We start from the raw sequence: 17,118 nt of genomic DNA on the forward strand, positions 1-17,118 counted from the left end.
AACAGTGTCAGATAACGCTGTGCTGTGAAGTACCTGGTCATCAGCGAATTTCAGAAGAGCATTCATGGGATCCGCTCCAGGGGAGAGCACAAAGATCAAAGGTGCACAACAGTTACTGTCCCCAAATGCCTTGGCCAGGTCAAAGGGGGGCGGCTCAATGAAAGAGCGCCCCAACTTCTTGATTATGAATTCCTGCAGCATTGGAATAACCTAAGAGAGACAAGAATATATTTGAAAGAATAGTTAAAATAATTAAAGCGTCCAGGCATTTTAAAACAAAACAATCAGTAAGTATGCCAGCATATGCATGTGATCTCAGCACTGCAGAGTCTAAGGACGGAAGTTTACCAGTTCACGCCCAGGCTGGGCTATATCGCAAGACCCTGTTCTCAATATAAAATGAACTGGACTCTCCCTATATAGATTAGGTGCTAACAGTGGAAGTTCTAGGGTGTTACTCTGCCCATAAATGCCTTTCAGAAAAACAATTATAGATGATTCAAATAATAACTGATGACTTTTAGGAGACACCAAATTCAAAGACCATTTCTCCCACTCCCATGATTCCTTTGTCTGTAGTTCTTTGTGGAGGGTTGAGACCTTTTGGTTTTAAAACACTGATTATGTTCCCATCAAGGTTTTAAGGAAGCAGTGCTCTGTAAACACACACACACACACACACACACACACACACACACACACACACACACACACAGCTATTTACTAAGAAACAAGCCATTCTTTATTGGCAGATTTTCTGTCAGGAGAATGTTCTTGAAACCTGTTGGAAAAAGTAAAACTCTATGACTTGGGGTCTCTGCAGGAGTGGATATGTGCTGATAGTAAGGCCACAGTCAGCTCATCTGTTCCATCCCCTATTTTCCAGTGAAGAGCTACCCCTGGCATTTGAGGGTTGTAATGCCAGTTAATTATGACCCAGATGTGACCTAAACAGGACATGACTCTAGTTCTGATCTCAACAAACTGCAGACGCGCCCTTTAACTCTAAACACTTCACCTTCTTGCTTGCCCTTTGTCAATGCTGATGGTTCCTTCAGAGCTTAATAAAACATTGAAGAAGAAGGCATAATTTGGCCCGCACCTAGAGCTAGAAGACGGTCTCCAGGAGCGCCTCCACAGCTGAGAGCAGAAGTAAGACCCACTTTTCTGCTACCAAGTGACCTGACTGGTGGATTCAGGATACACAGAGGCAGAGGTCCTCTGGGTCACAGCACTTCCTGTTCCTGGCTCTGCCCAGAAGTGAACTGATACCATCCCACAGTTCCCTGCACCCAAATCCTATGGAGAAGAGAGTGGACCACCCAGGACTGCAGATATCCCGAGGTCACAAATTGATCCATTCTTATCACCATGTACAAAGCTTAAGTCCAAGTGGATCAAGGACCTCCACATCAAACCAGATACACTCAAACTAATAGAAGAAAAAGTGGGGAAGAGTCTTGAACACATGGGCACTGGGGAAATTTTCCTGAACAAAACACCAATGGTTTATGCTCTAAGATCAAGAATTGACAAATGGAACCTCATAGAACTGCAACGCTTTTGTAAAGCAAAAGACACTGTCATTAGGACAAAATGGCAACCAATAGGTTTGGAAAAGATCCTTACCAATCCTACATCTGATAGAGGGCTAATATCCAAAATATACAAAGAACTTAAGAAGTAAGACTCCAGAAAGCCAAATCACCCTATTAAAAAATGGGGTACAGAGCTAAACAAAAGATTCTCAGCTGAGGATTATCGAATGGCCAAAAAACACCTAAAGAAATGTTCAACATCCTTAGTCATCAGGGAAATGCAAATCAAAACAATCCTGAGATTCTACCTCACACCAGTCAGAATGGCTAAGATAAAAAACTCAGGTGACAGCAGATGCTGCCGAGGATGTGGAGAAAGAGGAACACTCCTCCATTGTTGGTGGGATTGCAAATAGGTACAATCACTCTGGAAATCAGTCTGGAGGCTCCTCAGAAAATTGGACATTACACTACCTGAGGACCCAGCTATACCTCTCTTGGGCATATACCCAAAAGATGCTCCAACATCCAACAAAGACACTTGCTCCACTATGTTCATAGCAGCTTATTTATAATAGCCAGAAGCTGGAAAGAACCCAGGTACCCTTCAACAGAGGAATGGATTTAAAAAATGTGGTACATCTACACAACGGAGTACTACTCAGCTATCAAAAACAATGACTCCGTGAAATTCATAGACAAATGGATGGAACTAGAAAATATCATCCTGAGTGAGGTTATTCAATCACAGAAAAACACACTTGGTATGCACTCATTGATAAGTGGATATTAGCCAAAAAAGCTCGAATTACCCAAGATGCAATCCACAGACCACAGGAAGCTCAAGAAGAAGGATGACAAAAATGCAGATGCTCCCACTCCTTCGTAAAAGGGGAAAAATATTCATAGGAGAGGATATAGAAGCAAAGTTTAGAGCAGCAACTCAAGGAGTGGCCATTAAGAGCCTGACGCACATGTGGCCCATATATATACAGCCACCAAAACTAGATAAGATTGATGAAGCTAAAAAGTGCATGCTGAAAGGGACAGGATATAGATATCTCCTGAGAGACACATCCAGAGCATGTCCAATACAGAGGTCAATGCTAGCAGCAAACCACCAAACTGAGAATAGGACCCCCATGGGGGGAATTAGAGGAAGTATTGAAAGAGTTGAAGGAGCTTGCAACCCCATAAGAACAACAATGCCAACCAACCAGAGCTTCCAGGGACTGAGCCACTACCCAAAGACTATACATGGACTGACCCAGGGCTCCAACTGCATGCATAGCAGAGAATAGCCTTGTTGGGGCACCAGTGCAAGGGAAAGCCCTTGCCCTTGCCAAGGTTGGACCCCCAGTGAAGGTGAATATGGGGGAGGGCAATAAGGGGGATGTATCGGGGGGAATACTAGTATGGGGAAGGGGTAGGGGAGGGAATGGGGGCTTATGGACAAGAAACCGGGAAGGGGAATAACCTTTGAAATGTAAGTAAAGAAATATATAATAAAATATTAAAAAATATAAATAAAGTGAGCATGAATGTTAAAAAAAAAGAAAGAAAGGCATAATTTCAGAAGCTTAGGTTTGAAGAAGGAAAGTGAGGCAAACAGTTCAGCAGACACCAGTGTCCTCATTTCCTGGAAGGCCTTCCTCTGTCTTTGCACTGTCCAGAGATCCATTTGTGATGCTCAGTTGAAATGGTTTTCTAACAGGTAAGAACAAAGCTACCAAATCATTTTTCTAGGTAAGTAAAATGTAGTTTTATGCTGGGTTAAATTTATTACACTATTCTTCAGATTTATGTCACACCAATGATGGAATTAAATCCTGTCAATGTCAAGCATGGGCAAAGGGTCAACAAACAATGTCTGTCTCCTCTTTGACTTCTAAGAACAGCATGTATACACTTGGAACTGAACGTAGGAAGTCCCAGCATTTGACTAATACAGCACCAGATCCCTTGAGAGCATTTTTTTGCTTGCCTTGCTCTGCTGAATATTCAATTTTCTCCTTTGAATATAGGAACACCAAGCAGAATTAAGACTGGCGCACTGCACTACTGAAATGCCAATAGACTCCTTCAAAGCCTTCTTTAACCCAGCTTCTTTAAAGATCCATATTTTGATTTCACACACACTTACAGTTTTTGAAATTCATATTCTCTTTGATAACAAGTTACAGCTACAGATGTTCCTATGACTAACAACATACATATAATTTATTTAATTACCTAACTTCAGCTTAGGTCTTAAGCAGTAGCTACCAAATGCACTTTTAACCCTGCTCTAAAACATATGTCTGCTCAAAATTTGAAGGCACAGATAGTAGCTCTCTGTTTCTTTATCTCGTTCTCACAAACCAATCAGTCCTGCCATACAGAACACCGTGAGCACCTCCGTAAGAGCTTAATTATCATAAAGGAGGTGGTGAGTCAAACATGTCAGCAATAGGACAGAACACAGACTACCTCGGAGGAAGGAGTAATGGAAGGCGCTTGTGAGGACCCCACAGTCATTAACTTGCCATTATACAAGGAAGGGACTGCACAGACATATAACACCCCCCCCCCCCCGCCCACCTTCCCAACCCAGGATAGCAATTCCACATGCCTAGAACATTCCTCAACTCCAGGAGCAATTTACAAGTGCCTAGTATCTAAAAAAGGTAGTATCCTCTGGAAACAGTTAAAAGTGCCTCCAAACACCAGTTATATGTTCTCTGTAACATCTACTTGGACAAGATGTGTGAGTAAAGTCATCAGCATATCACAGTGCTTTTTAGAGTCAGGCACATGTGTTTTCTTGCACATGTGTCGGGCTAGGAATGCTAAGAACCAATGGAGAAATAGCCAGATTCAAGTTAGACTTTATTTATTTATTTGTCTGTCTATTTGGTGTGTGTTGCAAGGCGGAGAGCGGGCATGCCTATAGAGAGAGTGGAGGTTAAAGGTCAGCTTGCTGGACTTCACTCCTCCTCCCTTGTGGGTTCTGGGGTTCTAACTCAAGTCACTAGGCTTAAGGAGGTACCTTTATCCACTGAGTCATCTTGCTGGTCCAAACTAGGCTTTTGAATCTGTTTTCAATACTTTCTTAGACTCATATACATATACATATGTATATACATATACAACAAAGGTATAGATGAGTAGGCACACGTATAAGTGCTATGATAAAGGCATGTGTAGTGGATGGCACATGCCTGCCCCAGCATTCCAGAGGCTCAGGCAGGAACACCTTGAGTTGGAAGTCAGCCTGGCCTGTGCAGTGAGAACGTCTCAAAAGCAACCATCCAAAGTATATAACAAGGACCTATGCGACAAGATAGCATATACTGTTCATTCAGACCCAGTATCCACACAATGCATAAATACAGTCTCAAGACTAAAATTTTATAGACTCTAATTCCAGAAATTCTAAACAGCATCAAAACATCAAAGGATGAATTCACATACATACACACACACACACACACACACACACACACACACACACACGAACATATATACTTATATTCATATGCATACACATACACACATGTGTACACGCTCGGCTGGTTTCTAGATAATTACTTTATGCTTCATCTCCTTTGAATAATCACAAGTGTCAAACTCACTGCAAAAATATTAAAAATATCCTAATTTCCTACCCTAGGCCTTATTCTTGTCTTTCTCATTACCATGCTTTACACAAAGGGATTTTCTTCCCTCATCAGATTAAAACAACAAAACATAGCACTTGTTCGACAGCATCTTTCCTCCCCAAGTCAGCTTTAACCTCATCCCAAAATTATAGTCTTGCAAACAAAATGACAGGTCCAGAGACCTGAAGTTTCCTAACAGCTAGTTTGTTGTAGGAATGGCCGAGTTTTTGAAAGAGGGGCCTGCTGGTTTACCTGCACAGGTAGACATGGCTAATTGTGCAGTGCAGTGATTCTTGTGTCTGTTAGCGCTGGAGAGCCCAGTTAGGAATGTGAGCGTCTCTCGACAAGAGGAGAGGAGATAAATTCCACCATTTCACATTTCAAACTGTAACAGAACAGAACTTGCTTGCTTCCCAACAGGAGACTAGAACTCCCAAGGTAAAGGCTCACCAGATGATAGATGTGTCTGCGCCAGCAATCTGATCATCCCAGCATTAGGTTTGTAAAATGAGATCTGTCAGTAGCAAAGATTTCAAACTCATTGTGGCAGCCATCTTCTCAAAGGCAGCAGAGAAGCCCCTGCTTTTTCTATGCTTGCTTTTCTGTTCAGTGCAAATTCCTACAGCATTCATCTGAGGTCAGAGATGTTTATTAACTTGCATCTGACAAGTTTCTTATTGAAGGCTGATGGATTTGACTTTTGTTTACAGTTCAGAATGATAGAATTGTGGCCAGAAGCTCTTTATTTTGTAAATGACTCTGAACACTGCATACCTTAGTATTTTTCCACTCGACATGTTTCTTCCACCAGTACGATACTATATTAAATATTAAGGGAAACTGTGAGCCCATCTCATTTTCCTACTGGTGACTTAGCAAGAATCTTCCCAATTTTTCTAAACTATTGCTTTGGAAAGCCTGACACTTGCAATTTCTGACTCAGTGGTTCTCAGCCTTCCCAGTGTTGCAACCCTTTAATGCAGTTCCTCACCTTGTGGTGACCCCCAGTGGCAAGATTATTTCTGTATATTTTCTCTAACTTTACTAGTGTTGTGAAATGTAATATAAATATCTGATATGCAGCAAAACTGATATGCAGCCCGTATGAAAGATACCCTACTTTAAGGGGTCACAAACCGCTGTTCTGACCATTCAGTATTAGGGTAGAGTTTCAAGAGGACGGAATGGAAAGGAGACACACCTCTCAAAACAACCCCATAAGAATTTTGTTAATTTTTAACATATATATTTTTAATATATATAACCTTTTAGCCTAGAGACAGTGGAGAAATAAAATGTATATACTACTATCTCAAAATGTTAAGTCTCCTATAGTGCTGTTCTCCTTTCTAGACTAATACCATTCTACTCTGGGAAACCACCCTTTTAAAGGCAGAGTAGGCAGATATATGGTGATATAATATATAGCTTTCAAAATAATCAATTCACCACTAAAACTTGAAGAACCTGGAAGCACTAAGTGTAAAGAGCATGAAGATTCTGGATAATATAATGGCATTTTAATCATTATTTTTTATATTGAAAACGTACATGGGTATGGCAGCATAGAAAATTGTGAGCAACTCCTCCATTTAGGAGATAGAAAATATCTGTAGTTGTAAATTATTTCCAAACTGTAATGGCTTAAGACATATGAACTTATTTGTCGAACTTGCAGAGTTATCTGTGATCGGGGCACTCTCCAGGTGTGGACAATGATCATGTCTTATGGCACTTAAAGATCAACACAGAAGTGATCAGGTTTGATGGCAGAAGTGTCTTGGAAGACCTCCAACAGCAGCTATACAATATCAACTAGCCAAGGCAGGTCTGTACCCATCACCATCACTTTAGATGCAATTAGCGGAGAAGAAAAATTGAAATATTTCTAAATATCATTTTGTAATTTTTCTATCCTAAGGGAAAAGTGGGACTAGATTAGAAAATGTTGTAGGACAGAAAGATAAGGTATAGGACAGATCAATATGAAACAGAAGGTTAACAATGATTTTAAAACAAACAGAATAACATCAGCCAACAGAAAAAAAGACACACACACACACACACACACACACACACACACACACACACCTCAGCCTATATAACTCCTACCTTCTAAAGCATAATGAATATGGAAAGTAATATTTGATCTATTTAATAGTTTAATAGTTTAATCTATTTCAGATGAAAGTGTCAAGTTTCAAAGACATAAACCTGTGGAAGGATATATGTAGATGAAGTTGTCACAGCTAGGAAATGGTTTTTGTACCCCCCCAAAACATTGCGAGCATTTCATTTTCTCCATCTTAAAGTGGGACGTGAGCATCTCAAGCTTCCCCTGAAGTTCTATGAAAAAAACATTCTTTCCAATGTTATCAAAGGTGCACTTGATCAGTTCACAAACATCAGACAAGTGTTCATTTACTTCAGCCACAGAGGACAGAATTGTGATTTTCATAGGCCATAGATACTATGTAGGCTACTTCCTCTATTTAAAAAACTTATATATTACAACTGTTTTATATAAAGATAAATCTAATATAGGCTGGACTCTATTCTGACTAAAAACTTAAAATATGTGGACAGACTTCTATGCTGAAGATTGGGCCCTGGCCAGGTCCTGAAAGCTGGAAGCCAAGCAGTTGTGGCTCTGAGAAACGCCTCTGCCTCAGATTATCCCTGACGTGTATTAAAAATCCTATCATATAGTACTTTCACCATTTAAATTCCGCTCTTATATGGGGAAGAGTTAGGGTGCAAGCATTTCTTTGAAAACAAATTCAAATTGTGGATACTGTGAGTTTTGAAGTAACTATGTGAAACTTTTAGTTGTTTGTAGCAATGGCAGTTGTGATAGTTCCCTAAAATCCTCCTGCTCACATTATACTGGCATCTCTGAGGATATAGGTCAACAAACTAAAACAGATTCATTTTCTATAGACTGTAATACAAATAAGGACATTAATAAGTACTGAAAGGGCAGATTTACTGCTTTTCTGTTTTACTGTTTATTTATTATTTAAAGAAGTTAAAATAACATTACTAATATTGCCTTTTATGTTAACAATGACTAAAGCTTTAAAATATTCCACATATTTTCTAAATGCTGTGCTGTGGTATGGTACGTATAAATATAGACCCACATTTAGAGAAAAGACTCTAGATATTCTGATGTATAGACTTGACATTAATGCCATTGACTAGTTTCACCAAAGTAATAAAATAAAATAAAAATAGGGTTACAGCAGGCAAAGAGAGAAATCTTTGACATGGAGGAACGAAAAATCATAGAGTAATCATAAAAATATATCAACAAAAATACATTCTATTAGCTATTAACCCAGCTATAGACACAGGAAATCCATCAGAAGGAAGTTGGGTGACTTCTGCAGATTCCTCCCCCTACCCCGAGTCTATGGAGAAATGGAGTTTGCCTGGGCTGTGCAGAGAGGGATGTAATGATTGCTGCCCAGCAAAGCCCACACTTACCTTGTCTGGCCTCAAGCAACGGATAATAAGCATCCTTTGAAAATCATTTGCTTTATTCTCCCACTCTTCAGGAAATATCTCATGGTGTGGCTCCTAGAATTATAGTACAAAAGTCAATGTTAGAAGTTATTTCTAAAAGTAGTAATATTTTGCAAATAAGCATATACTTAGAGAACACATATAATTCCTGAAATCAGAACATTTGTATGAATTTTATTTTATTTAAGCTGTGGGGAAAATTAATGTCAAGGTGTAAACATTTGAAGTTTCAGAACAAGTTACCTGGTTTCTCTCTCCTGGCTCCATATGGTGAATGCAATTGCAATTTTAAACTAAAAGGAAATACTCACAAAAGATATTTTTTCTAGGAAATATTTCCATTAGCAACATGGAGAAACCCAAAGCACACCCATCCCAAATGATTAAACCCATTTTCCTTATCATATATGACAGGCAGCCAAGTAAGACCAGCTGTCAGCCCCCAGGGGCTACTACCTACCTACCTCTCTCTGGTTAGACCTAGCTGTCTCTATTCAGAGCAACTACCTATTGTGTTCAAAAATAGTAAAAATCATAAGAGCAGAAACAGGGAAGAAAATAATAACAGGGAACTGGAAAATCCTTAACATTTATGCCAAAGTAAAGCTGAAAAAGGACCACTGTCTTACTTAGGGGTTTCTTGATGTGAAATGACCCTATGACCAAGGGAACTCTTTATAAAGGCAACCATTTAATTAGGACTGGCTCACAGTGTATTATTATCACAGCAGGAAGCATGGCAGCATCCAGGCAGATGTGGGGCTTGAGGAGAAAGCGTGTCATTGTGGGGGTGGGCTTTGAGACTCTCCTCCTAGCTTGCCCACCCCCACAATGGCACACTTTCTCCAACAAGACCATACCTACTCCAAGAAGGCCACATTTTCAAATAGTGGCTCTGGGCCAAGCATATTCAAACCACCACATTCTATTCCCTGGCCCTCATAGGCTTGTTCAGACAGATGAGTCCATAAGGGACAACATAGCCATCGTATAATATAAAATACATTTAGCTCAACTTCCAAAGTCCCCATAGTCTATAGCAGTCTCAACATTGATAAAAGTCCAAAGTTCAAAGTGTCTTCTGAGTGTCATCCAATCACTTAACTGTAATCTCCTATAAAATCAAAATAAAAAAGCAGACCATAAACCTCCAACATCACAGGCTATACATTACCATTCCAAATGTCACAGTGAGGAAATACTGGCCCAAAGCAGGACCAAAAGGCAGCTGGGCAAACTCCAAACTCTGCATCTCCACGTCTGATGTATGTAAAACCATTCTTCATATCTCAATTCCTCTCATCTTTGTTGACTACAATAAATTTCTTTCTCTTAGGCTGTTTCCAATTCCTGTTAGCAGCTTTCCTCAGCTGGTATTCCACAACTCTGACATCTCTAATATCTTGGGGTATTCACAGTCACTTCAACTTTATACTTTCTTGGTCCAATGTCTGGGGTCCTCCAAAGGGCTGGCATCATTTCTCCAGCTCTGCCCTCTGTAGCACTCTAGGCTCTGCTTGACTCTACTCCACTGCCACTGCTATGATCATTCTTCCATGGTACTGGCATCTCCAATACACAGGGGTTTTCCTCTGCAACTAGGCTTCACCCATAGCCTCTCATAGGATCTCTCCATGATGCCAAGCCTCAACTCCTTTGCATGACCCCTTCAGTACTGGGCCATCAACTGCAACTGAGGCTGTACCTTCACCAATGGCCTTTCCTGGCCTCTCACAGTACCAAGCCTCGGCTGCTCTCCATGACCCCTTCATGCCTTCAAAACCAGTACCACCTGGGTGACTCTTACACATTACCAAGTACAGCTGCAGCATGAAGTATAATCCTGGCTATCTCTTGAACACAGCTTCTTTGTGCTCTCAGAAAACACTTCCCAAAAGATTTCACCTCAGTGATGCTGGTCTCTTCTTAATCACTAATTTCTTAGCTCTAGCTAACCAGCATCAATTGTCTATTCTTGACTCTAAAGCCAGAGCCACAGGGCTAAGTTCTGCAGCTTGTTGGTGCTGGAACATGTCCCTCTTTTTCTATTACATCATCACTAGCTTTCTGGTTTTCAACTCCTTTATGGACTAAGCTTGGCTATCTTGGAACTTGCTCTGTAGATGACCTTGAACTCAGAGATCTGCACAGCTCTTTCTCTTGAATGCTGAGATTAAAGGCATGTATCACCACATCTGGGCCTAAGCTTTTCTCTACTTAGAACTTGCTCTATACCAGGCTGGCCTTTTGAACTCAGGGATCTGCTTGCCTCTGTCTCCTGGGGATTAAAGGCATGAACTACCTACCATGCCTGGGCTTAAGTTTTTCATGGTCACTATTCCTCAATATCTGGATCAAAAACCTGTGTCCTCTATTTCTGGTTGTAGTTAATCCTAGATTAAAAGTCTAAATGAAAACAATAACCAAATAATAACTTCTCCTTGATCAATGACAAACGTAGAAACAATAAGCTTAGCTGGGTGGAATCTTACTCCAAAGTCATCACTCCCTTAATTTGTTTATCTCCTCTAACACGGGATTTAGCCCCACTGTACTTTCTGGTGCCCTTTTATTACTTGAACCATACATTTTGTATTTTTCCTTTCTAAACTTGGTTACACTTAATCAAAACACTCTTCATGAAAGTAAACCAGAGGATGAAGTCTGTTTGGCTTTTCTGAGACTTCCTTTGTCAATGCAATTAATACAAATCTCTTCACCTTAGCCTCAGGCAAATTCTTCAGAAAAGGGCAAAAAGCAGCCACATTCTTCACCAGATCATCATAAGAATGATCTCCAGGCAACATACCAAAATTCCTCTTCTCTGAAAGCTCTAGAGCCAGGCTCCCACAGTTCAAATCACCTCAGTACCAGTGTCGTCCCTTCCGTATTCCTATTAGGATGGTCTAGTAAGCACTACTTTTTTTTTTTTTTTTTCGGAGCTGGGGACCGAACCCAGGGCCTTGCGCTTGCTAGGCAAGCGCTCTACCACTGAGCTAAATCCCCAACCCCTATTAAGCACTACTTAAAGCATTCCACTACTTTCCAAACCCCAAGGCCCCAAACCGCATTTCTCCAAACAAAAGCATGGTCAGGTCCATCACAGCAATACCCCAGTCCCGGTGTCAACTTCTGTCTTGGTTTGGGTTTTACTGCTATGATGAGACACTATGACCAAGGAAATTCTTGTAAAAGTTAACATTTATTTGGGGCTGGCTTACAGTTTCAGAGGTTTAGTCCATCATCATCATCATAGCAGGAAACATGGTAACATCCAAAGAGATATGGGGCTGGAGGAGCTGAGAGTTCTACATCTTCATCCAAAGTCAACCAGGAGAAGATTGACTTTCAAGCAACTAGGAAGAGAGTCTCAAAGCCCACCATAGTGACACACTTCCTCCAACAAGGCCACACTTCCTAACAATGCCACTCCCTGGGCAAAGCACATTCAAACCACTGAATCTAAATAAACTTTCTCCTCCCCCACACCTAGGAGCAGGCATGTCTTTTTTTTTTTCTTTTCTTTTTTCATTCATTTATGGAATCTTGCTTTTATACAAAGGTAAAGATGTGACATTTAACACTGAAAAACTTTGACATAAGGAAAAGGGTGAAAACATACCATACTATCATATACTTTTTTCCATCCCTCCTTTAAGCGCATAAACTCCCTGCGAATGGTCTTGAAGGCATGTAATTCATCTAGTCGGCAAATCTCATCCCAGGACTTTTGAGGAAGCCATGTGCAAGGGTTGGTATAAGGATTATCCAGCCCAATGCCACCAGTGAGCAGAAATCTCCACTCTGCTTTGTTAATCTGTGGTAAACAAACATGATAGAGAGTCACACTGACAGTTTGCCTAGTTACTTACACCCATTGTAGAAGAGTAACAATCCTTTCAGAGTCTCTTGAAAGTCCATAACTGATATGGCCTTCTACTTAGTTACCAAAAAATCCAACTACTGAACATGGCCAGGTTTTTTTGTTGTTGTTGTTTTGTTGTTTTGTTTTTTTTAAGGTCCATTTAAATAGATACTTTTAGATAATTTTCTCCAGAATTACTAGCTTAAACATGAAGGCCTGATATATTCTACTTGAATAATATATGTTTCTCAAAATGGATGCTTACAGTCCCAAATATTGGCTCTGAAAAATCATAGAAAGGTGGAAAATCAACAATCCACCATGCTTTCATTTGTTCTTTATAAAATCTGAGTAACTATAAAATGTTTGCAAGAAATACAAGGAAAAGTATTTTTCCTAATTCCATGAAGATATTAACATATGAGATTTTACAAGTCTTGTAAATGTATAAGAAGACTATGATGCTTCCTTTTCATTTTGTAAAGTGCTTCCTATCTTTCAGATAAAAAGAATTTAATGTTAGCTTACATTTGGGTAGGATGGTTAAATCCAAATGGTTAGATCTGAGTTGGCAAAGTTCTTAAGGATGAGAATAAATTACTTAGTAAACTTAGATGCATGGCCATGTAAATTCTAATAGAAACATTTTTAAAAAACCAGAATATTGTATTAAGGTTATCCCCAAACTTCTCTGTGCAGACTAAACTCTGCTCAGACTTATAATCCTCCTGCCCTAACTTCTTAAGTGCAGGGATTGATTATAGGTGCATTCTGCTACACAGGGTACAACAGATTTTTAAACTAAAATACATAAACGTTCAAGTGATAGTAACATACTCTTCTTAATTTAAATTAACTACTCTGAAATTCAGTCTTGCCTTGCCTGGCCTTAATTTCATTGTCTGGTTTTAATCAGTATATTTATATGTTGCCATGTGGAATAGTAAATAAATCAGTGATATCATGATAGTGTTACTTTGCTAGACAAGCATCCTCAGGCTTGAAGGATACTGAAAAGGGGCTCCACACTCATGTAAGCTTTAGATCCACACTCATGTAACCTTCGGTTTTACCCCATAAAATTTCGGAGGTTTCTGTGCTGGGGCATAATCTAGGAAAGCTATTCCTTCTGATTATAAAATCCAATTTCTACCTCTGGCCAGGGAGAAATATGATATCCTAATTGCCCCAAAGATTAGAAAATTACTTAAAATTATCTTCTCCTCTAAGTTATTACAACTGGGTCTAGAGCTGTGATCCTCCTGAGTTAACTTTTGAGTTGTGTTATCAAGACACATAGAACCTTTGACACTGGTGTCCTATCTTGGTATGCCCCAGACCTTCTCCCCGTAACTACAGCATCCGCAATCCTACAGACTGAACCCTTACTGACCGCATTTTCATGTATCAGCAGATTCACAGTGAGACAAAAGGAAAACAGCATCTTGTCCTTTTCAAAGAGCGAACGGCAGATGTTGACGTAGAGTGAGTAGGTGAAGTGATCCCTGAGAATATGAAGCCTAAGAGCCATCATGGGGAGAGAGGAGTGAACACAAACAGGGTCACCAGGAGGGAATGCTAAGATCGCCCCCACAGACTGTTAGACCTGTACTCAAACAACTTCTCTCAGTTTCCACCCAAACAATCAAAGGTTGACAGTTTGAGAACTAGACAAGGTAGAAGCATTTGAATTGAATTGCATTTCACTGTTCACTGATGTTTTTTCTTTAATCTTCCATTTATGAAAAAGTACTTGGCATCTTAATCCATTAAAAAAATTACAGACTTTTTAACTATGAAGTATTGTATTAGGGGGCAAAATTTGACCTCTTTACAAAGTAAATACCTGCAAATATTTTATACTATGTTAAATGAATAAAACTAATAGCTTGCATTAAATTAATGGTAAAGCCTAATGCTGTACTACACTGAACATGAATCTATCAGAGCCAAAAAAAGCTAGTAGATTTGATTAAACTACATTTCTCTTTATGAAACTACATTTCACAGAGAGAAAACACAGACATATGAATAATTGTTGTAATGCATGTGAGCTACATTTGTAATAATTCCTAGTGTCAATACCATGCTTCATTCATTTTAATATAACTATTTCATGAAATAATCATTGAAATCAGAATTTTAAATTAGTTATTGCATAGACATAAAAACTATAATTTTAACTTCTGTCAACCAAAAACACTTGTAGAGAGCTAGAAGACATTTGTAGAGACACAGACTAATGGCTCAAACCTTCTAAGCAGATCAATTATCTGAGGGAGAAAGCAACATAGTTTATTAGTAGTCAAAATTATACCGGTATTTCTTAATGCAGTAAGGGAAAAATAATCTACCACTCTGTAACAAGAGTTTAAGTATTTTCATACGACTGTCCTTGGCTTGGACTCATTGTAATTGGCATTGTGTTTTGCTTTTCATTTTTCCTCTTGCTCATTTCCTTAACTATTTCCTCCCACACCAGCACTGCCATTAGAGAATGACAGCAAAAGGACACATCTTATTTTTAGCTGACAATTCTGGAAAAAAAAAAAAGAACTAGTGTAGTGAGACAGAAGTCCTTGAAATACAGCCGAGGTTCAGATTTAAAATAAGCATCCTATCCATTTCCACTGTCATGCCTATAGGTCTGTTCATACATGAAATCTGTCTCTGTCCCGCGGTAGTACAATTAATACAAAGTGACTGAGAATTTGTCTTCCTAGAATAGAGTTTAAAAGTGTACACTTTGAGACAAGTTTCTTCTGATAGATAATTTCCCCTTCTTGTTCTTAGTGATCACAATGCGGAAAGAGAGGGGACAGACACCCCACACCTGCCGGCAGCCTGAGGCCTTCCCTTGTGCAGTTAGGAACCTCAGCCCAGGCCAAACCAAGATTCTTGGCTTCAACTCTAAAATAAACTAAGGACTGGTCAGTTTACAAAGCAGAGTTGGTGATTTTCTTAAAGATATTTTAGTAGAGGCTTAAGCACAAATGAATATTGAGACACTCCAGTGTTCCTCAAGGGGAGAGCGGAGGCCAGTAAAACAGACCCAAGTGTAGGCACAGGCCTCTCTGAGGAAGAGTAAGCAACTGTCTAGCATTAGCCATATGTATCATTTTGGTGGTCCTAAACTGTAACTCAAAGGCTTACTGTCTTAGTTAGAATTTCTATTGCTGGGAAGGAAGGGTTTATTTGGCTTAAATTTCCACAGCACGGTTCACCTTTGAAGGAAGTCAGGACAGGAACTCAAACAGGGCAGAAACCAGGAGGCAGGAGCTGATGCAGAGGCCATGGAGGAGTGCTGCTTACTGGCTTGCTTCCCTTGGCTCGCTCAGCCTAGTTCCTTATAGAACTCAGAGGTGGCACCACCAGCAACGGGTTCCCCACCTCCACCCCCCCCCCCCAGTTAATAACTAAGAAAATGCCTTACGGCCAGATCATAGAGGCATTTTCTCAACTGAGTTTCTCTCGTTTCAGATAACTCAGTTTGCGTGTCAAGTTGACATAAGACTAGCCAGCATAGTTACTAAACAGGTCTGTTGTTGTTGCTGTTTCTTTTTCTCTTACTATGAGAGATACTTGAGGCGGCTCAAAAAATGCCTTGAATGGGATAACCTGACAAGGTAAAACCAGGAGTCACTGCTTTTAGCACATGACTTTATAAATGAGGTTTCTAGAGCAATTCTAGAAAATGTAGGCTGTAGCTGGGAGGGAAAAGGCCTTAGGCAGCCACGGCTGTGCTGCAATTCCTGTCCAGCTGCTATCCCCCTATCCTTCCAGAATCCTCCAGCTTTCCCTACCCTTATCCTTCCTCCAAAACTATTCCAAGCTCAAATTCACTCTTACTAGTGGTAAAGATTAAAATATTGTATTTTAAAGATATACTTCAGAGGGGCCAAAAGTCCAAAAATTATTCATTGTTTGTGGAAAAATTTATTAACAAATCTCGGTGGCATGGTTTAATACCTGCCTCAGTGCTTTATGTTCCTGAATGAAAGACACGCACACAGCCCTTATACTTTAATATGCCTTAAAGAGCTCAATAGACGGACCATTGCCAAACCTCCACGCGGTTAATTCCGAGTTATTACTTACTAATCCTATGCTCTATCTTGGCTGTTCTAGACCCAATTGGGCGGGCCCCTGGGCAGTGCTCTCCCGGCTCCTTCACATGGTGGCCATGCCTCTCTGTCCTACACTCTTCTCAGGTATGGTGGATCTCTTCTTCTCCACGCTCTTCCCACATGGTGGTCCTCCCCAGCTATTGGCTGTTGGCATTTTTATTTACGAATCAGAGACAACTGGGGGCAGGTTCCCAGAAGCTACATGTAGACCTTCTTGTGTAAATAGGTTTTATTTTGGAGAACATAATTAGCATTTGTAACATAAGCAGCTACGAATGTTGGTAAGTGGTATAATGATAGGAGACAACTCAAGTTTCTCTAGTGGGGTTTTATATTTAAATAAACTTATAGGAAAGGAACTGAAATGAGGAAGATAGTTAACAGAGTGGTGTTTGTATTTATTTTAACAATATCTATCC

General features: G+C 39.9%; 1 protein-coding gene across 1 annotated transcript in view; it reads right to left on the reverse strand.

Moving 5' to 3' along the window:
• The window catches only part of Dnah7 (dynein, axonemal, heavy chain 7), a 305,586-nt gene that overhangs the window by 53,781 nt on the left and 234,687 nt on the right, over positions 1-17,118 (reverse strand). The window contains 4 exon segments of the mRNA NM_001419550.1: positions 34-210; positions 8,669-8,761; positions 12,330-12,524; positions 13,966-14,092. Coding sequence (NP_001406479.1) covers positions 34-210; positions 8,669-8,761; positions 12,330-12,524; positions 13,966-14,092 — 592 coding nt within the window.

The sequence above is a fragment of the Rattus norvegicus genome, chromosome 9 (assembly GCF_021556685.1).
Source record: "Rattus norvegicus strain SHRSP/BbbUtx chromosome 9, alternate assembly SHRSP_T2T, whole genome shotgun sequence".
NCBI lineage: Eukaryota > Metazoa > Chordata > Mammalia > Rodentia > Muridae > Rattus > Rattus norvegicus.